The sequence below is a fragment of the Polypterus senegalus genome, chromosome 10 (genome assembly GCF_016835505.1).
Source record: "Polypterus senegalus isolate Bchr_013 chromosome 10, ASM1683550v1, whole genome shotgun sequence".
NCBI lineage: Eukaryota > Metazoa > Chordata > Cladistia > Polypteriformes > Polypteridae > Polypterus > Polypterus senegalus.
This window is the reverse complement of record NC_053163.1, coordinates 13,766,051-13,793,976: the sequence shown is the minus strand read 5'-3', so window position 1 is coordinate 13,793,976 and position 27,926 is coordinate 13,766,051. Positions and strand designations below refer to the sequence as shown.

Below are 27,926 nucleotides of genomic sequence, written 5' to 3'. Positions count from 1 at the left end.
CATCGATGAACACGAGGTGGCGGCAGAGGATCAAGCCCGAGCACACTGAAGGAATTCCATTGCGCTGACTGTATCAATGATCGACACGCAGCCGGCTGATGACGATGGCCCTTGTTGTTTACGGGTGATCTTTTAAGTTTAGCACAGAGATAATCGATCAAGTGATTTAAAGATGGCTCGTTCCGACCTACTGAGGCTTACGTTTGCATTAAGTATGTGATGTGCAGCCAGTCCCAGCACATCTCGCGCCGACTTCTACCCTGAACGCAGTAACCGGGGCAAGATGAATGGTAGGATCTTCGGCGGAGTTTTCAAGGAGGAACTGGCCGTAACGGTCGAGCAGGCTGTAAAAGCAGCAGTGGAGACGGTATTGGAGGAGTACGCCAGCCTCTTGGACAACCGTTTTGCCGACTGGCAGCTCGAGAAATCCGTCAAGGAGAAGGAAATCGAAAGCCTGAGGCTTAGACTGGAAATCGCCGAAAATGAAGCGAGGTCGCTGCGGGATGAGATCCTTCGCGAGCGATTCTCCGAGAAGCCAGGAGGCGAGGGGTCCTGCAGAACAATTTCATGCTCGTGGGTCGCTGCACCGACGGTGGACACTTGGGAGCCGCTGCTGCAGCCGGGGAAGAGCGAGCTGCAGATTTGCGGCGGCGGCGAAGCGGCGCTGATTCAGGACGGCGGACAGCGGGCTGCGGATGGAGAGGAGAGAGGTGGGTACACTTAAAAATATACTGGTTCGAAAATGGCAATTCACCGAATTGTGTAGTTCTTCATACAGCCATTACTCACAAAAGAACAATTTCATTCTTTCATTTCTATAGTTCTTTGCCTGTGAAATTGGTTCTTCGGGCTTTGAAAAGAGTAATCAGTGTGTGCACAAAACAGAAATCTCTAATGTTATGGTAGGCGATCTAGCGGATTCTAACAGATCAAGAAAACCTGAACTTAGCCCGAGGTGTCTTAGGCAAGAGTCCTTAAAGCGAGGAACCAAATGTGAAATCTTTGTGACACACAGCTGCAGAAACCTGCTACACACTAATCGCTTACCCACTTCCTTTTAAAAACGTCTGCCCACTCTCTTCTGTTTTACCGTGCTGTCGCAGTGACGTTTTGCCTTGAAATTTTGCATACTACTGCGGTGGGTTGGCACCCTACCCAGGATTGGTTCCTGCCTTGTGCCCTGTGTTGGCTGGGATTGGCTCCAGCAGACCCCCGTGACCCTGTGTTTGGATTCAGCGGGTTAGACGATGGATGGATGGGTGGATTTTGCATACTATTTTGTTTTTCTAAACGATGTCTTACAGTAGGGGCGGCACGGTGGCGCAGTGGTAGCGCTGCTGCCTCGCAGTTAGGAGACTCGCATGTTCTCCCCGTGTCTGCGTGGGTTTCCTCCCACAGTCCAAAGACATGCAGGTTAGGTGCATTGGCGATTCTAAATTGTCCCTAGTGTGTTATGTGTATGTGTGTGATTGCCCTGTGGTGGGTTGGCACCCTGCCCGGGATTTGTTTCCTGCCCTTTGTTGGCTGGGATTGGCTCCAGCAGACCCCCATGACCCTGTGTTAGAATATTGCTCAATCATCATCGTACTTATTCCAAATGCAATGCACACTCTTAAAAATAAAGGTGCCAGAGTGGTTCTTCAGAGCCATGCCATGGGACAACCTTTTTTGGTTCCCACATTAAGTTTCCAGAAAGAACCTTTATTTATATAGATCCATACAGTAAATAACCATGGTTAGATGGTTTAACAGATTTGTGAAATACCAAATGGCTCGTAATTTCAGAAGGACTCTTGTGCATACATACAGTAACACAGGTGAAGTCCAGGTTTGGTTAATCTGTTAGTGCCCTGCAGACTACCACACATTAAAAAAAAAAAAAAAAATTCTACTTGTTAGGAAGTTATTCGAAGCACAAAGAACTAACTTCATATGCAAAGAACCATTAAATGATTCTTTGTCAAGAAATAGTTCAGAGGAACCACATAACCCAATAAAGGACCATAAAATGCCATTAAAGAACCAGCATTTTTAAGAGTGCGTGGTCACCAGAAGTCAGAGTCCATCTCAGCAGCTTTGGGCACAAGACAAGAACCAGTCTTGGACAGGGCACCAGTCCATTGCCAGTTGTACTTACTCCAATGGAGGCAATTTAGACCCTGCATGATTCTAACATGCATGCCTTTGTGTTGTCGATTGAAGGCTGGAGCACCCAGAAGACTGTGAGGCAACACCACTAATCAGTGCACACCACACTGGGTGTAAACATTGTTCAAATCTTGCTCTATAATGCAGCATTTCCATGATTTTATTTCACGGAACATGGACAGATGTGTTGGTTTCCATACATTGCATTGAAAAAGTGCTCTATGCCTCCTGAAAAGAAATGAAATGAAAAGCCATTGTTCCCTGTGTACCTGCGTTCCTTTGATAGGTCATCCTGTAAAACCAAGCAAGTGTGAAAAAGTGATTAAACATCACTTATTCTACAAAGAGATTCTAAAATGGCCTATAAACATTTGTCCGTACCCCTAGAAAAGATCCTACATAATTGGAGATTTAAGGTATTTGTTTTCTTGAATTTGTATCACACATGTCGTATGTAATCAGTCAGTCAAGCCTCTTTAAATGGAGAAGTTGCCTGTCTGCTGTTTGGTATCATCTTGTGTCCCCAACTAAACATGGACCAGAGAAAGCAAAGAAGAGAGCTGTCAGAGGAGATCAGAAAAAAATGTGATAGAAAAGCCTTTTAAAGACAAAGGCTAGAAGACCATCTCCAAGCAGCTTGATGTTCCTGTGACAACAGTTGCAAATAATATTAAAAAGTTGAAGGTCCACGGGACTGTAGCCAGGCTCCTTCTCCGCGGCCGCAAGAGAAAAATCGACCCCAGAATGGGCAGAAGGACAATGAAAATAGAAGACAAAAAGACAAGGACAACTTCCAAAGGGATACAAGCTGAACTCCAAGGTCAAGGTCCATCAGTGTCTGATCTCACCATTCGTCACATTTTGAGTGACAGTGGGCTCAATGGTGGACGACCCAGGAGGACATCACTGTTTGAAGAAAAAAAGCCAGACTGAAATTTGCTGAATTGCGTATTGCCAAGCCTCAATGTTTCTGGGAGAATGTCCTTTGGATGCATGCGAACAAAACTGGGGCTTTTTGGCAAGTCACATCAGCTCTGTTTTCACAGATGGAAAATTAAGCTTCCAAAGAAATGAATACTTTATCTACTGTGAAACATGGAGGAGTCTCAGTTATGTTTTGGAGCTGCTTTGCTGCATCTGGCAAAGGGTACCTTGAGTGCAGGAAAAAGTGAAATCACATGTCTATCAAGACATTCTTGAACTTAACGTTCTACCCAGCATCAGAAGGTTCTGTTTCAGTCACATTTCATGGATTCTCCAACAGGACAATGATTTAAAACACACAGCTAAAAGCACCCAAGAATGGCTAAGAACAAAACATTGAACTATTCTGAAATGGCCTTCTGTGAACCCTGATTTGAATCTTATCGAGCATCTATGGATAGAACTGAAACAAGCAGTCTGGAGAAGACCCCCTTCAAACCTGACACAGCTGGAGCAGTTGGCTCAGGACGAGTGGAAGGATGTTAAAGTCCCATGGAGAGTTCTACAAATCCCCATTTGCAGTGTCTGCAAACTCTAAAGGTTGTGCAACAAAATTCGAGGTTAAAGGTCCCATCATTTTTGTCCTTGACAGTTGTCATTTCTTTTTTTATAGAAGGGTACCAACAAATTTGTCCACGACTGCACAAATTTGATAACAAGGTGTTATGCAAAGCAAACAAAAATTACACCACAAAGCAACACTTGATGACAAGACAGATGAATTATTGGGAAAATATAACACTATGTCATGAAGCACACTATATACCTTACTATTGTAAGTAGCCATCACTGCTGGATCACAGCTCTAATGTTTTCAGTTCTTATCTTGGCAGGTCCAGAAGTAGTTTGAACATACTTAGATTTATATGTATATATTTTCTGGGTACTTTGCTTGTTTCCATTGTCTTAAGTAAAAAACAGTCCTTCCATTCTCTTAACCGACTTAGTTGAATGGATTGAGGGCACTCGGAGCAGCACTGTGGAGAAAGATGAATCCGATTGTGCTGGTGCCGAGTTCTGATACAGGGCCAAGTCATAACTACACCCCTCTACACTGGACATAACTCGCATACAATGGGATGTGGGAGTAAAACTAGCAAAACTATGGAGAACGTCCAAATTCCACACACTTTTCCAACATAATATAAATAATGTTTCTCGGACTGGAATAATATAAATAATGTTTCTCGGACTGCCTTCTTCCATCTCGGAAACATTTCTAGACTTCATCCTGTTCTTACGCAACACAATACTGAAGTATTGGGTAATGCCCTAGTCACCTCACGTATAGATTGCTGTAATGCTATTCTATCTGGCATCCCACAAAAACGTATCCATCGCTTACAACTTATTAAAAATTCTGCTGCAAGGATAATAACCTGCTGTTGTAAATCCACTGAACATATCACACCTATTCTCTCTCAACTTAACTGGCTCCCTGTTTACTACCGAATACAATACTAAATACCGCTCTTAACATTTAAAGCTCTCCACAACCTCACTGATCTCCTACAGACTGACACTCCCTCTCGCTCACTCAGATTCTCATCTGCAGCTCTACTTTCTGTACCACACATCAGACTCTGTGCTATGGGAGCTCGAGTGTTCTCTCCTAGTGCTCCTCAACTCTGGAATTCTATTCCCTCTCATATCCATCAACTAGATTCAATAATACATTTTAAAACTGTCATCAAAACTTATCTTTTCAGTCTGGCATACCAATTATGAATTTAACACTGTTACTGCCTGCTATCTTTGTATGTTTGCTACTACCTCTGTACCTTATTAATATTTGATTTTATCGTCCTCTTTGTTTTTATATTTTATTAATGTTGTTTAATTTCTTTGTATGGTGACCTTGAGTGTTAAGAAAGGCGCCTATTAAAAAAAATATATATTATTATTATTATTTTATTATTATTCATGAGCTATGGATAGTGACTGAAAGAATGAGATCATGAATACAAGCGGCTGAAATGAGTTTCCTCCACAGGGTGTCTGGGCTTTCCCTTAAAGATAGGGTGAGAAGCTCAGTCTTTCGGGAGGAGCTCAGAGTAGAGCATCGAGAGGAGTCAGATGAGGTGGCTCAGGCATCTGATCAGGATGCCTCCTGGACGCCTCCCTGGTGAGGTGTTCCAGGCACATCCAACCAGGAGGAGGCCCCGGGGAAGACCCAGGACACGCTGGAGGGACTATGTCTCCCGGCTGGCCTGGGAATGCCTCGGAATTCCCCCTGGAAGAGCTAGAAGAAGTGGCCGGGGAGAGGGAAGTCTGGGCCTCTCTGCTCAAGCTACTGCCCCCGCGACCCGACCTTGGATAAGCGGAAGAGGATGGATGGATTGATGGATTGTTGTTATTATTAATATTATTATTATTATTATTATTATAGTATACTGTTTTATTAATGTTTTTTTTTCTTTCCTCAGAAGATAAAGTGCAGTGTATCCTATCTGAAGAAGATGAGTTAGAATCAATTTTCCCACATGAGAAAGCCAACTTTGGGCAGCAGAAGAGGAATGTTCATCAGTTAGGGAGGCAGACATCAGTAGAATTTGAGCTGGCCATCCCAGGACACAGTTCGAACTGTGGGACGCTGATGGCTGCAGGTTTGGAACCCTCACAAGATTCTCACAGATTAGGGTTTAACAGCATAAAAGAGGAACTGTTTGATTCGAGAGCTTTCCAAGTTAAAGAAGAGACACAGGAGACATCTGGAGAAAGTGCTCCTGCCCAACAAGTGGAACATGACAAAAGGCAAAGCCACTGTCTGCCTGAGAAAGAAGCAGCTTGGTTTAAAAATGAGAGACTTGAACTCAAATCTACTTCTCAAGTAGTCAGTGCCGTGTTTGAGGAGGGCGAGGAAGAGGAAGTGGAGGAGCAGGCTGAACCGGAAGTCATTCCAGTGCCGAGTCAGAACTCTGAACCCCAACACACCAATATGGAGCAGTACAGTGTGGATTCCTTGCAGTGGAGCATGGAAAGAGATGAGCAGGCGGACCTTGTTGACCATGAGCAGGAGCAGGAGGCTATGGAGCCTGCCTTCTCTCAAATCGCATCAGGTAAGACAACATGGAGTTACAGATGGGGCGAGGTGCTCCGAGGGTCTGCTGCTGGCATCGTTTGGAAATATAAGTGAGAGATTGGTTTAAGTAGTAATAAAATCAGTGGATTTAGGTCAGGCCATTTTTACTAGAAGTATATTTTGGAGGATTGTTGTGATTACGACACAAGTATGAGCGGAAAAAGGCAAAGATTTTTATTAATGTAAATGTATCTTTCTTGTGGAATACAATTAAAAAACAGATTTTCAAGATTATGATAGCAATCAAATCATATTTTATTTACAGTACAGTGCAAATTATACATAGGCTACCATATGTAGTGAAGGGCTTAGTTTCTCAACTCCAATGACTTTATAATTATAAAAAAAAATGATATTAAAATAATAATGATTAATAACTAAATATCTAATTTAATAATTTAAATAAGTAAATGTGAGAGAGTTAACAATAAGGACTCAAGTATTGCTGAACACTTCCCTTATTCAAGATGTGGACTGACTGTGGTCAGAAGTTCCTCCTTGGTCTCTCTGAACCGGACTTTTGACTGCAGCTCAGAAGAGAGGCCATTGCTGGGATGGCTGGTGTCATTGATAATTTTCTTTCTCCTGGACTAAGATCTGTATATAAGTCCTGAAACTTTGAGTGTGCACACCCAGTGATATGTTCATCTGGTCACACCAACTTCTGCAGAGCCTGCTGCATGCTGTTCCCAAACCAGGCAGTGATCCTTCCTGTCAGGATGGTGGATTTATAGAAGTTCGTTAGTATCTGGGAGGGCAGCCAGAAATTTCTGAGGTGTCTGAGGTGGTAAAAGCAATGCCTTGCCTTCTTCACCAAGGTGTTGATGTTCTTAGACCAGGTGTGTACCAGACATGACCGCGAGTTTTGTGGTGTGATGTCTGAGGTCAGTCTGTGACTCACCCCAGCAAATGAAATTGGTTTGATTTTGTCTTAACTGGGGACGGTAGCCTCATGTGAAGAAAGGACATGTATTCAACCACACAAAGTTGAAGAGAGAGTTGTCTGTCTAATGTCTCAAGTTTCTTGTACCATGACAGAATGGGAAACAAAATGTAATAATAATAATAATAATAATAATAATAATAATAATAGCAACAGGCCGAGATTACTTTGGAAAACTCAGGAACCATTCAGTCAGGCAGCAGTGCTGTCTTGCAGAACGTTATTGGCTGCCAAAATGCAGTGACTTCATAATACTTCTGAAATTTGTAATGACTTTTCAATGTCATTTTTAGAGTCGTGTCATTCGTCAACACCTCTGATTCTTAGTAATGCACTCAAATCAGATGCCCTCAAGGTGATAAAATCCAGGAACTGTCTGGCAGGAAGTCCTGTCATGTACCGCCTGCTAAATAAAAACTGCATTTGTGAATTGCTTTAGTGGTTGTTTAACCTCCTTTGTTCCTTCTTTTTGAAACTGGAATTTCTGCATATTGTATTTCAAGTAAAGCACAATCACATCATAGAAAATGCAAAAGAAACTACTTACATTACAAATCCTTTTTTGTTTCTGTTTTCTGAACCAGGAGATTGGTAAACATTTGGGAAGAATTCTACAAACTGAATATAAACTGTGGAACAGGACAAAATAAGGTGTTGGGGTCCCAATGAGATCCCATTTTAATAGCAGTGATGCTAATATATTGGAGGAAAACAAAAAAGGGAATAACAGGGTAAGGTTGTATAGGATCGTTTCAGTAATCTGGTTGTGATTGCTTCTGTAGGTAGTCTGGCTCTGTCAGATGTGGTCTGATGAATGAGAACTGACTTGCAATCATGTCTTCTATGGATAGAGGGATGACCAGAGGTGTTGCACGGGTTTGAACTCCAACGATGGAAGAGATAGAGGGGTTAGAAACAGTGTCTCACCCAAAACGGTCCCTCAGTTTACCTTATGAGCAGAGCCTCCGACACACCACCATAGTGCTCGTGTGTGACATCACACAATGTTCATGATATGAGTAAAAATATCCAAGTCAGTCCCCATCAGCTATGATAGATCGATCAATAGACAGAACAAACAAACTTCATTTGTCTGAAGCACAAATTTGTTTTTTCACAAACGTTCAATAAATAAATATTAGTGGACACCGAGGTATCTGAATCTGTCCACCATCGTTCAGCAGAAGACTGTTGGCCTGACAGCAGTGTGACAGACTCTTCACTTCAAAACATCGTGAGTATGAGAAAGTTACTAAATAATAAAAAAATTATAAATAAAAAAAAATAATAAAATGTACTGGTATTATTATTATCCAGATAAGCCAGCTAATTGTTGTTCAAACAGCAGGCCTAACAACAACAACAACATTTATTTCTGTATCACATTTTCATACAAATGATACAGCTCAAAGTGCTTTACAAGATGAAGAAAGAAAAATATAAAAATAAAATTAGGCAATAATACTTAATAAAGAATTAAGTAAGGTCCGATGGCCAGGGAGGACAGAAAAAAAAAAAAAAAGAGAGAAAAAACAAAATCTGCAGGGGTTCTGAGGCCTCAAGACCACCCAGCATCCAACCCTATCTAACATAAATGATCTCAATCAGTCCTCATGGTTTTAAGGCTTCACGTGGAAGACATAGATGATGATGGTCATGTGAACCTCTGGCCTTCAATCCATTAATGTAGGGATGGCACAGTGGTTTGATTAGGTGGTGGTGGTGGTCAGATCACCACCACAGAAAACTGGAAAAAGAACAGCAGAGAAAGTAGGAGTTAGGACGGATTTCAGAGCCATTAAAAAAATGATAATTAAATACATATGCAGAATATCAGGGTTAGACCAAAATGAAGCTGTGAGAAAGCCATGTTAAAATAATGAGTTTTTAGTAGTTTTTTTAAAGTGCTCCACCGTATTAGCCTGGTGAACTTCTATCGGTGAGCTGTTCCAGATTTTAGGTGCAAAACAGTTATGTCATTGGCAAACTTGAAAATGATGTTAGCGTCGTGTACAGCTGAACAGGCATACATAGAGAGGGACTACATCAGAAGGCCTAGAACACAGCCCTGTGGAGCCCTTGTGGTGAGAGTGACAGATGAGGTATGGGCACCCACTCAAACCATCTGGGGTCTGCCTGTCAGGAAGTTTAAAATCTAGCTGCACTATTCTTCCTAAGATCCTTTTTTATTTCAAAACATTCCAATATACATTAATAAATCATTCTTTAGGCAATTAGATTCAACAATAACCTCATTTATTTGGAATTCAAAACATCCACGCATCAAAAGAGCGACCTTACAAAGACAAAAGGCAGAAGGTGGCATGGCTCTACCTAACTTCCAGTTTTATTACTGGGCAGCAAATATACAGGCGATAAGAACCTGGACACAAATAGAAGAACATACACAGGCATGGACCGCAATAGAAGTAAAATGCTCCAGTACTTCTTTGTATTCCTTGCTCTGTGCTCCAGTAAATACAACTTATCGGCAATATACTAATAATCCAATTGTACTCCACTCACTTAGAATTTGGAACCAATGTAGAAAGCATTTTAAGACGGAGAAGCTTCTATCTGTGGCGCCTCTGCAAGAGAACCACCTCTTTCAACCCTCACAAACATATGCAGTTTTTAATATCTGGAAAAAATTTGGAATTAACTTGCTTTGAGATCTTTATATAGACAACATCTTTGCATCCTATGAACAATTACATTCCAAATTTAACATTCCAGCTACACATTTCTTTCACTATCTTCAAATCAGGAACTTTGTTAAACAGAACCTTCCAGATTTTCCTCATCTTGCACCCTCATCCATGCTGGAAAAATATTGCTCAATTTCCAGAACTCAGACACCATTCTCTACAATATATAAAATAATTTTACAATCCCTTCCTTTCAAAGATCCAAGAGGACACTGGGAAAAAAGATCTCTCAATTAATATATCAGAAAAGGAGTGGAAAGTAGCAATGCAGAGAATTCACTGCGAGCTCCATATAAAGCATACAATTATTCAACTCAAAATTATATATCGAGCACATCTGTCTTGCCTAAAACTCTCCAAAATGTTTCCAGGGCATGATCCAACCTGCAAACCTTGCAACCAAGTCCCAGCCTCACTGGGTCACATGTTCTGGGCCTGCACCAAATTAACATTATTCTGGACAAAAAATTTTATTACCTCTCAGACAGCCTTGGACTCACAATCCCTCCTAACCCATTAACAGCTGTGTTTGGGGTTCTTCCAGAGGGGCTTAAAGTGGAGAAGGACAAACAAATTGTGATTGCATTCACTACACTTTCGGCACACAGACTCATTCTGATAAACTGGAAGAACTCAAACTCTCCTCTTTTAAGTCAGTGGGAAACCGATGTGATATATAATTTGAAATTGGGAAAAATCAAATACTCAGTTAGAGGATCCGTACAGACTTTTTTCAAAACCTGGCAGGATCTAATCAGTAATATTTTAAAATAAGTTCATGAAGCACAGAGAACTTATTAATTTAGGTATGTTTACAAGCCTTAAATTTTACGCCGTTTGGCTTGCTGTATCTCTCAGGCGTGGGGATCGATCTGTTCTTTAACTCAATTTTTCTTTTTGTAAAAACTTGATTGCTTTGTATGGATTGCAATAAAATTAATAAAAAAAAAAAATCTAGCTGCACAATGAAGTGCTTGGTGATGAGCTTAGAGGGTTAATTAAGGTGTATTACCAATGGTATAAAGGGAGCCCCAGTAGCATTTCCTGACATGCTTCTAAATAATTAATTTTCTGAAAGTCCTCAGTGTTGATGCCACAGAAAGAGGTTGTGCCGCATTGTCCATAATGTCTTCCTTGTTTCCTCCACTACTACCTCCAGCAGGTCCAGAGGGTGTCCCATTAACGAGCCAGCCCTCTTGATTGCTTTGTTGATTTGGTGGGTCTTCTCTGAGGTGATGTTACCGGCCAAGCAGTGCATTAAATTCCTGAATTTAATTATCTCTGAATAGCTTGAAAGTCGCAGCATTTCACTTTTCTAGATCAACTTTGCAAGTTTTTGATTGTCTGCTGTAATGTTTTAATATGCATTGTTATTTCTCATACTAAAATGTTTTTATTTATTGCCTTGTGTTTGATTTTTGATATACTCTTTCTCCCGTTTTCATTTCATAGATCAGATCAGTGAATTGACTGAAAGTTTCAGCTGGTCGGAGGCAACCAGCAGGCTGCCCCAGTATGCAGCAGGAGGTAAGCCATTCCACTGCACTGACTGCGGCAAAGCTTTTTGCAAGTCTGGCACTTTGCGCCGACATCAGCTCATCCACACAGGAGAGAAGCCGTACCGCTGTGTTGAATGTGGCAGCAGCTTCCGCGACTCGGCCACACTGAAGCGGCACCAACGCACGCACACGGGCGAGAAGCCTTACCGCTGCAGTGAGTGTGGGAAAAGCTTCACCCGATCTGAGTATCTGAAATCCCACCAGCGCATTCACACTGGAGAGAAGCCATACCGGTGCAGCCACTGCTGGAGAAGCTTCCGAGGGCCGGGCATCTTGAAAACTCACCAGCGCATTCACACGGGCGAGAAACCGTATCACTGCAGTGAATGTGGGAAGAACTTCAGCCATTTGGGATCCATTAAAATACACATGAAAGTACACAGCAATGAAAAATACTGCCGAACTCATTAGCACAATGCCAAGCTCTCTGGATTTTACTGAATACAAAATTGTGTAGTCGGCAGGACAAGAAATGGACTCCAGATAAGGATGTTATTTTTCATACAATTGGAATGCTTTTTTGTATCACTTGTACAGTATTTTTTTTTTTAATTCGACCTGAAATACCATTACCATGTATTGAATGTGTTACCTGTATTCTTAGAAAGCATCACCAACCAAGTGTCCAATTTTCTGTTGCTTTTTTAGTAAAGGAAAACATCTATGATGGGATGCTGTTTTTTGATTATAGCTCTTCCTTCAACACCATTGTGCCCTCCAACGTGGTACTAAGACTCAGAGACGTTGCTCTGATTGGCTCCATCTGTGGCTGGGTGTTTGGCTTCTTGAAAAAACAAACCCCAGTCGGTGAGGATTGGCAAAAATGAAATAGCAAAACAGTGCACCAACATTGGCTTTCCACAGTCTATTCACCTGCGATTGTGTAACAAAGCAGCATCATCATCAAGTCGGTGCATGACACCACTGTGATCTTCAGCAACAACGATGAGACTGCCTAACAGACCTGATTGTATGGTGCCATAACAACAACCTCTCCCTGAATGCTCACAAAACAAAGGAGGTCATTTAGTGCGTTTACATGCACATACATAAACAGGTTAAGGTGAATAACCCAGTTAAGGCAGAAACCTCCTTTCTTAATAATCCACATTTACATACTCAAGTAATCTTCTGGAGCTTTTCTTCAGCAACTCACTCCAACATCATTAAAATGCACAAAAATACAAAGTAAATGTCACCATTGACTGCCTGCAATCCGAAAATAACCACGATGCCTCTGACAATTTTGTGTTTTCTAAATATGTTTAGTCAAATTGACCAAGCCCTGCAAAGAACCCGGCACATGTGCTTTTTGCCTTACACACAGTGCTGCTGGAATGAATAGAGCAGGTATTTTTATTTCAAAAAGATATGCATTAAGTTACATATTTGGACTATGTAACGCACGTTACTTTAATGTTACTTTTAACTTTTAATACTTTGTATTAACGTGTTACTCTGCAGTTCTAGAGATTGTTCCACTCATCAACATAAATATAGCAATTTCTGAAATATTGAGACAAATTATTTCAACCAGGAGAAGAAAAAAAGTGATCACCCAATCATTTGCCTCTGGAAGTATATTTTGTACATACTTCTACCTATCATTGCTGAAAGTGTGTGCAAAGCAAATACATGCGCAGGCTGGCAGAGTTCAGAGGACATGCACAGACTACAAAATCCTTAATAGTAATCAAGTGAAGGGTTCACATGGCCACATTATAAAGATTATAGAGAGAAATCTACCCCTGTTACCCAGGTTTCTCAGAGGCCAATAACCCAATTTCTCTAAATGGAATAAGGGATTAGATGGCATTTTAGAAATCAGATTTCTATGAATAACTGGGTTATTGAAGCACATGTAAATGCACTAAGTCTTGACTTCATAAAGAACAAAGGCAGTGACTCTCCATACCATATCAGATGATCCCCTGTTCATACCGTTAGCAACTTCAGGCTCCTGGGTGTCCACATCGCTGACTGTTTTTTGTGGTCTATCAAAACCACATGCGTTCTGAAAAGGGCTCAGCAAAGGCATTTTTTTTCCAACGAGGCTAAAGAGCTTTACAATGAGAACCAAAACATTAGTGAACATTTACCACTGCACTATTGAAAGTATCCTGACCAGATGCATTACAGTATGGTTTGGTACGACACTTTCCAGGATCACAATCTCCAAAAGACTGTACAGTTTCTAAAATCATTGGGTCAGAATTTCCATAGCTTCATATGCCCTACTCACTCCAATATCTGTAGAGAACCGAATCCATCATCTGTATTGACGGCCACCTAGCTCATTTCCCTTTTTCAGTTCTGCAAAAGCACTACCAGAGCCTCACCACTCACTCCACCTGATTCAGGGACAGCTTCTTCCCCAAGGACAGATAAGGTCAGGTCACTTAACTCCATGTAACTTGATCCTACAAACCGGATTCCAAAAAAGTTGGGACACTATACAAATCGTGAATGAAAACTGAATGCAATGATGTGGAGGTGCCAACTTCTAATATTTTATTCAGAATAGAACATAAATCACGGAACAAAAGTTTAAACTGAGAAAATGTATCATTTTAAGGGAAAAATATGTTGATTCAGAATTTCATGGCGTCAACAAATCTCAAAAAAGTTGGGACAAGGCCATTTTCACCACTGTGTGGCATCTCCCCTTCTTCTTACAACACTCAACAGACGTCTGGGGACTGAGGAGACCAGTTTCTCAAGTTTAGAAATAGGAATGCTCTCCCATTCTTGTCTAATACAGGCCTCTAACTGTTCAATCATCTTGGGCCTTCTTTGTCGCACCTTCCTCTTTATGATGCGCCAAATGTTCTCTATAGGTGAAAAATCTGGACTGCAGACTGGCTATTTCAGTACCCGGATCCTTCTCCTACGCAGCCATGATGTTGTGATTGATGCAGAATGTGGTCTGGCATTATCTTGTTGAAAAATGCAGGGTCTTCCCTGAAAGAGATGACGTCTGGATGGGAGCATATGTTGTTCTAGAACCTGAATATATTTTTCTGCATTGATGGTGCCTTTCCAGACATGCAAGCTGCCCATGCCACATGCACTCATGCAACCCCATACCATCAGAGATGCAGGCTTCTGAACTGAGCGTTGATAACAACTTGGGTTGTCCTTGTCCTTTTGGTCCGGATGACATGGCGTCCCAGATTTCCAAAAAGAACTTCGAATCGTGACTCGTCTGACCACAGAACAGTCTTCCATTTTGCCACACTCCATTTTAAATGATCCCTGGCCCAGTGACAACGCCTGAGCTGGTGGATCTTGCTTAGAAATGGCTTCTTCTTTGCACTGTAGAGTTTCAGCTGGCAACGGCGGATGGCACGGTGGATTGTGTTCATTGACAATGGTTTCTGGAAGTATTCCTGAGCCCATTCTGTGATTTCCTTTACAGTAGCATTCCTGTTTGTGGTGCAGTGTCGTTTAAGGGCCGGAGATCACGGGCATCCAGTATGGTTTTATGGCCTTGACCCTTACGCACAGAGATTGTTCCAGATTCTCTGAATCTTCGGATGATGTTATGCACAGTTGATGATGATAGATGCAAAGTCTTTGCAATTTTTCGCTGGGTAACACCTTTCTGATATTGCTTCACTATCTTTCTGCGCAACATTGTGGGAATTGGTGATCCTCTACCCATCTTGGCTTCTGAGAGACACTGCCACTCTGAGAAGCTCTTTTTATACCCAATCATGTTGCCAATTGACCTAATTAGTTTTTATTGGTCTTCCAGCTCTTCGTTATGCTCAAATTTACTTTTTTCAGCCTCTTATTGCTACTTGTCCCAACTTTTTGGGGATTTGTTGACACCGTGAAATTTTGAAATTTTGGAGTTGTAATACACAGCCCTGCTGGATAACGTCCGGGCCGCCAGGGATGCTGCAGGGAGGCACAGAGACATTTGGTGTTCCTACAGCCCAGAAGCACTTGCAGGTCACAAGGACGGAAGGAATAAAGTGCTTCCGGGCTGAAGAAGAAAGAAGAGTTTTGATTTGACCTGGAAGTGCTAGGAAGTCACATGGACTGCAGGTTAAGGAGCACTTCGGTCATGAACTATAAAAGGACCGTGGAACTCCCAGACGACGAGCTGAGCTGGGTGGTAGGAGGGCAAGCTGCCTGGGAGTCGGAGGATTGGTTTATTGAGTATTGGTTATTGAAAATAGTGGAGTGGTGGTGCTTTTGCACTTTATTATTATAAAAGCAAAATACCCACTTGCAGCGAGAAGTAATGTGTTAAAGAAGTTATGAAAAGAAAAGGAAACATTTTAAAAATAACGTAACATGATTGTCAATGTAATTGTTTTGTCACTGTTATGAGTGTCATATATATATATATATATATACACACACACAGACATACACACATATAAACATATCTACACATACACATATCTAAATATATATATATATATATATATACATATACACATCTACATATATATACATATATATACACATATCAACATATATATTGTGGCAGTAGGGGGCAGTAGTGCACCCTTGAACCCTCAGGTACAACTCCAGACACCAGGTAAAAGTCAAGACCTTTTATTTATCTTTTCCTCAGTGCACCAAGCACCTTCCACACTACTCATTCAAACCACTATCAATACTATAACAATAAACACTCCTCGCCCAGACACTTGCTCCTCTACCTCCCAGCTCAGCTCAGTGTCTGGACTGAGGCAGCGTCCTTTATAGCCCCTGACCCGAGGTGTTCCTGTCCCAGCAGTCCACAGTTCCTTATTCCTTCCGGTCAGGGCAATCAGTCCATTAGTTCAACCCGGAGCACGCCATACCTTCCTGTCACGCGACCGTGGCGTACTCCCAGGTCATAAGGCACAACAGAGCCCATAAGTCCCCCACAGCACTCCTGGTGGCGCCAAGGTATCCAGCAGGGCTGTGTATAAACACCACAGAGTCCATAAGGCCCTGCTGGACCTCGGAGCACGCATCCCGCTGTCTGGAGAGCTCCTCCTGTCGGCCTGGGGTGCGGACGGCCTCGGAAGCGGCAGTCTTCCACAATATATACACATACATATACATACACACACATATACATATATACATACATACATACACAGACACATATATACATATATATACAGATCTACATATATATACATATCTACATAAATACACACACATATATATATATATATATATATATATATATATATATATACATAGCCACATATATATATACACATACATACATACATATATATCTACATATATATACTGTATATAGCAAAATACCAGCTTTGCAGCTTTGAAGAACTGCTTTTAAATTTTTATTAAGAAGAAAATTAAACCTTTTTAAACTGAGGGAAAATATACCAATAACTATCTGTTAAGGATCTCTTTGTATACTACGTTTTTAGTTCAGCAGTCCAGTTGTAATATGACCAAGCTGTGCTGAGATTACTTTGAGAATGCAATGTGTAGTTTTGTCCAGGAGGAAAGCAATGTTGCCTCAAATCAATGGCAACCTTTTGTAGGGTCTGTCCCTGAGACTTATTAATTGTCATCGCGAAGCAGAGCCTCACTGGAAATTTGAGGCATTTGAATTGAAATGGGAGATCAGGGGGTATAACGGTGATGCCAGGAATACATTCAGAGTGTGGCGCTCTGCTGTTTTTTGTGTAGCTGCCTTCACACAGCCTCTCCGCTGCTTTATAAACGAACGTCATATAAGGACGTCATTTCTTCTTGCTTTGCGGTTCTGTACTGTTTTATTGTTTGTTTATTATGATTCTTATAGTTATTGTGTAGCTATTCGAGACTTACTTCACTGTTCAGGTAACCATTTCCTTTATTTAATCCGTGGCTTGTACGCTATTTTTGTTCATTTATTACGATTATAGATATTTATTGATTCACTCCTAGCAACTTCCATCACCTGCCCGCTCCTTGGTTCAGCTTCTAAACTGTCTTACCGAGTGCTATCAGCTCCTCCTGACTTCCGCCTTCCATGAGTGGAACTCCATTTTCAGCCTGAAATTCGGGCTTCGCCTGTCAAGTAATTCCAGGATATGCAGAAAGTAGAAATCCCCAGGTCCTCCTGCAGCATCTCCTTGTGGCACCCAAAGTACTCAGCAGGGCTCCAGATCCCATGGTGCCCTGCGGGAATCCGGGGCACCGCTATGTTGCAGGGAAACCGCTGTCTAGCGTCTTGGGATAGGCAGTGTCCCAGAGTAGCTGCCTTCCCCCATCCTTTCATTCTTTGGGCATACCGACAGGGTTGAGTTGCCGGCCATCCATCACAATGTATAAAAATTGTTACAACTACTAGAAAAAATCTGACTTAGTGAATTATCATGTTAGTGAATACATTTGGGAAGAATATATTGTAGTTAGTGATTGGAGAAGACTATTCCAAACAACTGAGGAGTTATGGTATAAGCTCATCCAAAACACAGATAAGTACTGAAAAATAAGTTTTTTTTTTAGTACAATGTGTTTCAGAAGTATATGCCATTGAAAACAGATTATATTTATGAAGTGTAAATTTTAGTATAGAATATTGTGCAAGTTCTTATGACATTCAAGATTATGTTTCCTGGCAAGTGTACAAAGTGAAGTGAGATTCTCAAAATAGCCAGAGAAGTCACGTAATGTGATATGTTGTTCAGTCATAGGTTTGATTTACATGATCTTTGCAAGACAGAGGCAGATGGTGGTGCCCTCGTGTGCCTCTTGGTCATGAAGTACAACGTATGCAGTGACTCACTTCAACTAATATATGACTCACTGCAACAACATCTACTGGTTTGATTTTGTCTTTAGTTGTAGATGTGGGCTCTGTGTGCATGAGAGCTGTCAACCTATGGATGTTCATGTGGAAGTTCAATGCAGCAATGAGGGATAAGGACCACGGGTGTTTTGGACCTCACAAACAGAAGAGAAGCTTGTCCATCTGATATCTCACGTTTTTATGTACAATAAAGGGCGGAGATTGTGGCTGAACTCACTGTAGCTATTAACGTTTTATACATTGTCAGCTCTGTCAGGCAGTAAGTTATTGGCTGTCAGAAAATGGCGCTAGCATGATGGCATTGGAAGGTCAGCACTCAGTCAATAAATTAAACATGGTCAGCAATTTTCAATCATTTAAATGACATACCTCTTGACTAAAAATTGCATAGTGCAGGCTTTACCTGCATATCTCCCAAGGATTAGTGACATGCTTGTGTGGACTATGCCCGGCAGTTTATCCCGGCCAAGAACCCCAAGCTGCCAGATGGAGCCCTCCCTGCAATGTGGAGATGCCCCGAATTCCAGCAGGGCATCATCGACTTTGGAGTTGTAATACACAGCCCTGCTGGATAACGTCGGGGCCGCCAGGGGATGCTGCAGGGAGGCACAGAGACATTTGGTGTTCCTACAGCCCAGAAGCACTTGCAGGTCACAAGGACGGAAGGAATAAAGTGCTTCCGGGCTGAAGAAGAAAGAAGAGTTTTGATTTGACCTGGAAGTGCTAGGAAGTCACATGGACTGCAGGTTAAGGAGCACTTCCGGGTCATGAACTATAAAAGGACCGTGGGAACTCCCAGACGACGAGCTGAGCTGGGTGGTAGGAGGGCAACGCGTCTGGGAGTCGGAGGATTGGTTTATTGAGTATTGGTTATTGAAAATAGTGGAGTGGTGGTGCTTTTTGCACTTTATTATTATAAAAAGCAAAATACCCGCACTTCGCAGCGGAGAAGTAATGTGTTAAAGAAGTTATGAAAAAGAAAAGGAAACATTTTAAAAATAACGTAACATGATTGTCAATGTAATTGTTTTGTCACTGTTATGAGTGTCATATATATATATATATATATACACACACAGACATACACACATATAAACATATCTACACATACACATATCTAAATATATATATATATACATATACACATCTACATATATATACATATATATACACATATCAACATATATATTGTGGCAGTAGGGGGCAGTAGTGCACCCTTGAACCCTCAGGTACAACTCCAGACACCAGGTAAAAGTCGAAGACCTTTTATTTATCTTTTCCTCAGTGCACCAAGCACCTTCCACACTACTCATTCAAACCACTATCAATACTATAACAATAAACACTCCTCCTCGCCCAGACACTTGCTCCTCTACCTCCCAGCTCAGCTCAGTGTCTGGACTGAGGCAGCGTCCTTTTATAGCCCCTGACCCGGAGGTGTTCCTGTCCCAGCAGTCCACAGTTCCTTATTCCTTCCGGGTCAGGGCAATCAGTCCATTAGTTCAACCCGGGAGCACGCCATACCTTCCTGTCACGTGACCGTGGCGTACTCCCGGTCATAAGGCACAACAGAGCCCATAAGTCCCCACAGCGACTCCTGGTGGGCCAAGGTATCCAGCAGGGCTGTGTATAAACACCACAGAGTCCATAAGGCCCTGCTGGACCTCGGAGCACGATCCCGCTGTCTGGAGAGCTCCTCCTGTCGGCCTGGGGTGCGGACCGGCCTCGGAAGCCGGCAGTCTTCCACAATATATACACATACATATACATACACACACATATACATATATACATACATACATACAGATAAATTTACATATATATACACACATACACATACATATATATATACACATACATACATACACACATATATATATATATATATATATATATACACATATATATATACACATACATACATACATATATATCTACATATATATACTGTATATAGCAAAATACCCGCGCTTTGCAGCGACGAAGAACTGCTTTTAAATTTTTATTAAGAAGAAAATTAAACCTTTTTAAACTGAGGGAAAATATACCAATAACTATCTGTTAAGGATCTCTTTGTATACTACGTTTTTAGTTCAGCAGTCCAGTTGTAATATGACCAAGCTGTGCGCTGAGATTACTTTTGAGAATGCAATGTGTAGTTTTGTCCAGGAGGAAAGCAATGTTGCCTCAAATCAATGGCAACCTTTTGTAGGGTCTGTCCCTGAGACTTATTAATTGTCATCGCGAAGCAGAGCCTCACTGGAAATTTGAGGCATTTGAATTGAAATGGGAGATCAGGGGTATAACGGTGATGCCAGGAATACATTCAGAGTGTGGCTCTGCTGTTTTTTGTGTAGCTGCCTTCACACAGCCTCTCCGCTGCTTTATAAACGAACGTCATATAAGGACGTCATTTCTTCTTGCTTTGCGGTTCTGTACTGTTTTATTGTTTGTTTATTATGATTCTTATAGTTATTGTGTAGCTATTCGAGACTTACTTCACTGTTCAGGTAACCATTTCCTTTATTTAATCCGTGGCTTGTACGCTATTTTTTGTTCATTTATTACGATTATAGATATTTATTGATTCATTTCTTTAGCTGACTGCCTGCTCATATAAGGCGCTCCGCTGGCTTTTTGTGAAGCAGCCTTTACTCAGCTTCTCCGCTGTTTTATAAACGAACGACATATAAAGCCATCCTTTTTCCTTGCTTTGCCAAGGAAGCTGCCTTTTTATTTAATCCACGGGTTCTCAGCTGTTTTATTGTTCGTTTATTACGATTGTTATAGTTCACTTTGTATAGCACGTTGTCAGTTCAGCACTCCGTTGTAATATGACGAAGCTGCGTGAGCTCACACTTGAGAATGCAACATATAGTTGTCCAGGAGAAAAGCAATCTTGCCTGAAATCAATGGCAACCTTTTGTTGGGTCTGTCCCTGAGACTTCTTACTTCTCATCGCGAATCAGAGCCTTACTGGAAATTGGAGGCATTTGAATTGAAATGGGAGATCAGAGGGTGTAACTGGGATGCGAGGAATACATTGAGTGTGGAGAAACTCTAGAGACAGCGTGTGTATTAACTTGTGGATTTTTCTGTGAGTATTTGGTGGCAGCGTGACGAAGTTGCTTCGGAAGACGGCGTTAGCCGCGGAACTCAGCTCGGAGCATATTCTTTTCCCACCTTGTCAATTGTGTAATGCGTTTTTTAAACAGGTTTGATCCATGGAAGTGATCACTCGTACTGCGTTCAGTCAGTTGACGTGAGCTGCTCTCTTGTGTGATGTTGCGATGTCCACGGCTTTATTTAATGTTAGCTAAGACCCGGCACTTAAAAGTTTCTCTCTACAGCAATTTTAACTCCGTTACAAAGTGATCCAAAGACTCATTTATACCTTGTGTCTTCTCATTAAACTTGTATCTCGCGAATAAAGTATTCAGCGTTTTTCTTCAGCGCTCTTTGGGAGCTCTTCCTTCTTTTCTACGTACTTCATTCACAGTCAGTTCACGTGATTACGTGGGAGGCGTGATGATGTCACACGCAGCTCCACCCCCCACGGCCATTGAGCTAACGTCCATTACAGTATATGGAGAAAAATAGGTTCCAGTTATGACCATTATGCGTAGAATTTCAAAATGAAACCTGCTTAACATTTGTAAGTAAGCTGTAAGAAATGAGCCTGCCAAATTTCAGCCTTCTACCTACATGGGAAGTTGGAGAATTAGTGATGAGTGAGTGAGTGAGTGAGTGAGTCAGTGAGGGCTTTGCCTTTTATTAGTATAGATAAATAATAATTATTGTATTTTTACCTGGTGTTTGGCGTGGTACCTGAGGGTTCAAGGGAGCAATAGTGCCCCCTACTGCTACACTTGATATTACATTTCACCGAATTGCTTGAGTTTTCAAACCAATAGTAAAGATTGGAACTCAGATGAAATATTGCGGTACCAATCTGGACACCCTGTTTACTTTGATAATGGGTTAAACAGAAATAACAAGCGCGTATTGGCGCAGAACACAATTTAGCCAAAGGTTATTATAACATTGTGAGTCTAAAGCTGTCTGGCTTGCCATCAGTCTTCCACCTTTCAGGATGGTCGTCTTCTAGATGAGCTGCCACCTGCCAGGACAGTTCCCTGTTTATATAGCTGCTGAACTGGAAAAGTTATTGCCCTCACTGGGTGGCTTCTCTGAACTGTGGATGGAAAAGGAGACAAGGTGGTTAACGATTGCGCCTCCTGGTGTCCCAAGGTAGAATGGTTTACTTTAGATGAACCTGGAAGGTGAACCTCTGACATGCATGTGGGACACTTGATTGAAAGAGCGTAATGAAGATAATCAACAATGAAGGAAAATAAAAAGCAAAGCTATTAAAATAAACAACTCTTGTTTGGCTATAGTCTCATGGGTAATTCCCTGCAAATTGAGTTCTGGTAAAAAAAATGTCATTATTTCCTTTGTTCATTGTATAAAAAGAAAGTAAAAGAATGCTGAACATATTGTCCTTGCATGCTTTAAGACTGAGGTAGAAAAAGTTTTGACACTCCTTCAGCGGGAAGTTTAAAAATAAACACTAGAAACTGAAAACAAACACTGGAATGAGTTTCTTTATGAGCTGCCAGGCCCTCAGCATTTAATAATAATAATATAAATTTTATTTATACAAGGCACCTTTCTAAGCACTCAAGGACACCGACCAAACAATAAATAAAAAAAATACACATTATAAACAAAACTTAAAAAATCAGAAAATACAGAAAATGTAAAATTTCTCCAAACTACTTTCTCTTTTATTTTACCTTACAAATGCACAACAAAGTAAAGTAGTACCTCTCCTCACACACTCAAATTCTATTCAGATGTCAAACAAGATGTCCATGGAAGCTAATAGTACACCCATCATGAATTGCTTTGTAAGACGACGCCAGAAATGCCCATGTGCTTAAGGCAGAGATTCATATTTGAACTGTTCATGCCAGACTCCATGGCTAAAATTCAAAAAAGGCAATGCACAAGATATAAATCAGCCGGGAGCCATGCTCCAGTAATGTTTTGCCCCGTTATTCCCAGGACATCTCAAGGTGGTGTAGCAGTGTGTAGGTACGTCTCCCTGCTGCCCTCTACAGCTGGTCCTAGGACCCTCGTCTTCCCTGCATCTCGCCCTTTGGAGTTCGCCATAGCCAGGAGTTTTCCTGTTCCACCTCTTCTGGCAACCTTGATTCCTTGATTGTGTTCCTTACGTTTTGTCCGATAACTCGAAGAAGAAAGATTTTGTAAAAAGTATCAAAATGTGAAATTGTATCCCTAGAGATAAATTTTATGTAAGAACTTACAGGTTTTTTGAAAAATAGATAAAGGTGTTCAGCAATATGGGTGGAGTTAATGGGGTGGCTATGGCCTGGCCCACCCTAAGGTACTGAAATAAATCTCAAATATTTTTTTTTCCCCAAAGTTTTTTGTAAGGCCACATCTCATATGAATATGTTAATAAACAATGAATAATATAATTAAACCCATCCTGCATTAAGAAATAGTATTTTGCATGTTGCCTATCTTTAAAATAATGGAGACATCTTGTAGGATTTCAGTTACAGATTAGCTTATGGTTTCAGTTTCATCTTGAGAGAGGGCACTTCAGCTTTTACAGTTTGTAAATAGAATTGCTCTTTTAGATGTCAGATAGCCATTCCTGTTGGCAAACACATCATCAAGTAGTCAGAGTAAGCGATATGGTGATTTGAGCAAATCTCTATCACCTGCCGCACGCACCCAGTAACAGTATATGCAATAAACAGAAATGTCTCTCAGAAATAGAAAATTCAAAAATGAAAGTCTGATTTGGGGTGTCCAAAAGAAATGTGATGACTTACTTCATGTGGTAGAAGTTCATAATAAACAAGAATAGACGTGTCAAGTATTTGAAATATTGAAATGTACACATCATTTTTAATATTTAGTCTAAGTATCCTGGACTGTAATAGAAATGTGTCATTTATCACCCTTTAATAAAAAGAGGTCCATAGAGGGCTAAACCCGTAGCGAAGGATCAAAAATATTGAAATAGTCCAAAAATATACCCCACATGCTTATGTTTGGAATTTGGAATTTGTCATATCTGACCTTCTGGTAGTGATATATATATATATACATATACATATTGTGGAAGATCAGGCCGACCCAGACAGACACTGAGACACAAAATGTCCAAAAAGCACACACATTTATTATTTTTCTTTAGTACACACAATGCACAAACCCACAATAACTTCTCAGTCCTTTCCTTTCTTTTACTCTTTTCTTCTTCTGCTGCCTCCACTCCTCTCCTCTGCCTCCCGACTCCGGCACCCCGAATAGAGTGAGGCACCCTCTTTTATACTATACAGTGGAACCTCGGGTCACAACCGTAATTCGTTCCCAAACTCTGGTCGTAACCCGATTTGGTCATGACCTGAAGTAATTTCCCCCATAGGATTGTACGTAAATACAATTAATCTGTTCCAGACCATACTAACTGTATGTAAATATATATTTTTAAAGATTTTTAACCACAAAAATAGTTAAATACACCATAGAATGCACAGCGTAATAGTAAACTAAATGTAAACACATTGAATAACACTGAGAAAACCTTGAACAGAGAAAAGTAAAATTGTAAGAATTCACGCTATAGCCTTACGAACCGCTCGCTGTAAACACGTTTTTTAATGAGTTTTAAGCACAGGGAAAAAAATGAACATTTGAAAAATCCGTAATTTATTAAACAACCAAGAAAAGTAACATTGCAACAATTCATGCTACGAACTGAAAAATGAACATTTGAAAAATCCGTAATACAAAAACGAACTATAAACAACCAAGAAATCTAACCTTGCATTAGTCGAGTTCGGGCATGAAGGAAGTGAGGAGGAACTGGGTGGAGAGGGGGTTACAGTTTTGAGGGAGAGTCCGGCTCCGAGATGGTGTTTTCAGGTGTTTTCTCTCTTGTGATTTCTTGGGTTTCTAGTGTTTTTAGCTGTTTAGCTGGTGGATCAGACTTCGCAAAATAGAGGTCTAATGTGACTTGCCTTTTCCTACACATTAAAATTTTTCAGAAGTATAAGACGACATTGTCGTTCATCCTGTTTATCACTCGTTCGTAACCACTTTGTCAGGGTGGTTCTTCTCGAAAAAATCCTGGCACTCGTTCCATTTTTCCATGATGGATTTTATCGCATCACTTTTTATAATCGCCCTTTCCTCTTCTTCCCCTGAGGACTGCTCCTGCTGGAGTTCAGTGAGTTCCTCTGTTGTCAGCTTCTCCTTGTGATCCAGGACCAGCTCCTCAATGTCCTCATTGTCCACTTCAAGACCCACGCTCTTGTCCATGGACACAATTTCATCCATAACAGGAGGCTCAAAGCTTTCTAAATCCTGTTCAGGAACGCATTCAGGCCAAAGTTTCTTCCAGGCTGAGTTCAAGCTCTGGTGTGTGATGTCTTCCCAGGCTTTATCGATGAGGTTGATGAAATGAACGATATTAAAATGGTTCTTCCAGAACTCTTTCAGGGTCAAAGACGTCTCCTCGGTCACATTGAAACACCTGGCGAATAGTCCTTTGGTGTACAGCTTCTTAAAATTTGAAATAACCTGCTGGTCCATGGGCTGCAGAAGGGGAGTTGTGTTGGGGGGGAGGAACATGACCTTAATACAGTTGTACTCCTCGACCATATCGTCAACCAAATTTGGAGGATGTGCTGGTGCACTGTCCTTCAGAAGAAGGTATTTTTGAGGCCGATTATTCTCTTCGAGATATCGCTTCACGGCTGGAGCGAAAGCCTCGTGCAGCCATTCCAAAAACAAGGTCCTTGTGACCCAACCCTTCGTGTTTGCCCTCCACATCACGGGCAGTCTGGCCTTGTTTACATTGTGCTGCTTGAAAGCATGAGGGTTCTCAAATTGGTAAATGAGTAGTGGCTTGATTTTTACATCACCACTAGCTTTAGCACACAGCAAAACGGTTAACCTGTCCTTCATTGGTTTATGGCCGGGCATAGCCTTCTCTTCCTGGGTAATGTAGGTCCACTTCGGCATCCTCTTCCAGAACAATCCGGTCTCGTCGCGGTTGAACACTTGTTGCGGGATGTAGCCTTCGTCCTCCACTAATTTTGTGAAATTTTTCACAAATTCTTTTGCAGCTGCATTGTCGGAACTAGCAGCCTCTCCATGCCTTACCACAATATGAATGCCACTTCTCTTGTAAAACTTTTCAAACCGTCCTCTACTGGCTTTAAATTTCTCACTTTCGCCACTTGTAGAAGGATAGTTTTGCAGCAAATCGTCATGAATCTTCCTGGCTTTCTCACATATGATTGCCTCGCTTATGCTATCCCCTGCAAGTTGTTTCTCATTCAGCCACACTAGCAACAGTTTTTCTACCTCTTCCAGCACTTGAGGCCTCTGCCTGGTTAGCACTGTAGCTCCTTTTACAACATCAGCTGCTTTAATGGCCTCTTTCTGTTTTAGAATAGTTGAAATCGTAGATTTTGACTTCTTGTACTCGGCAGCAAGATCAGTAACACGAACGCAGCAGGGTTGAGCTTCTAAGCTCCAAGCCCGTGGCCCCGATGCAACTCAGGGGGGCTGCCCTCTTGTGTCTCGGGGAGGTACTGCTGTTGACATGTCCTTGCCCCCGGCTCTCTCCTCAAAAGGGTGTCCCAACCAGGGCAAGGAACTCTGGCCATCTGTCACAATATATACAGTATATAAAAATATTCATACTCATGACCAGCAACCTTGGAATAGCATAAAATAACACACTGCATGCCTATATTACTGCTCCCTTTTTTTTAATTTTTCACATTTTTTATATAAAAAAAAGGGAACTTTGACCCATGGCATCCCATTAGGGCTGTGACCCCTGATATCAACTAATGTGGCACGTGCAGCTTCATGTCCTTCTGATCATTTTTGCTGAAGATGTCCTTTGGTTTACTCTTCATCATAAGGGGTGTCCCTGCATCTACTGTACAAAATATGGTCCAAAAAATGAGTTTTTCAGGTCCAGAAAGCCAAATATGTGGTGGTGGTGGGGGGGGGGGTTGGCTAAAAAATTTGCATAATTAGACATTGTGGACAATGGCCGGCCGTTCATCCTGGCCAATACCCCTACGCCGCTAGATGGAGCCCTTCCGGCAGCATGGAGGTGCCCCGAATTCCAGCAGGGCATCATAGATATTGGAGTTTTCCTTCACAGCCCTGCTGGGTACCATGGGCGCCACAAGGGGACGCTGCAGGGAGGCTCAAGGACTATTTTCCCTACACCCCGGAAGTAAGTCCCAGTCACATGGACAGAAGAGATGACGTGCTTCCGGGATGAAGAAAAGGAGTTTTTACCTGACCCGGAAGTAAAAGAAAGTCACATGGACTGAGGGACAAACACTTCTGTGTCAAGGACTATAAAGGACTCTGGGAAATCCCAGACGGATGAGCTGAGTTGGGAGGCAGGGTGGATAATCATCTGGGAGTGGAGGATTGGTTTATTTGGTTATTGTTTATTTGATTATTGAGAATTGTGGAAAGAAGCGTGCTTTGTGCACTTTATTATTGTAATAAATAGTTGTTGGACTTTTTACCTGGTGTCTGACATGGTGTCTGAGGGTTCAAGGGAGTGAGAGAGCCACTAATCTGTCACAACATCAAGACAAGTTGAATGAAATATCATATGTGGAGGTTTTGTCATACC

General features: G+C 41.5%; 1 protein-coding gene across 1 annotated transcript; it reads left to right on the top strand.

Moving 5' to 3' along the window:
* Nucleotides 1-49: 49 nt before the first annotated feature.
* On the top strand, nucleotides 50-12,096 carry LOC120536777 (zinc finger protein 540-like). Its single transcript, XM_039765258.1, has 3 exons — nucleotides 50-710; nucleotides 5,559-6,191; nucleotides 11,318-12,096. Exons 1-3 carry the CDS (start codon nucleotides 284-286, stop codon nucleotides 11,833-11,835), a joined length of 1,578 nt encoding a protein of 525 aa, XP_039621192.1. The 5' UTR covers nucleotides 50-283; the 3' UTR covers nucleotides 11,836-12,096.
* The last annotated feature ends 15,830 nt before the right edge of the window (nucleotides 12,097-27,926 follow it).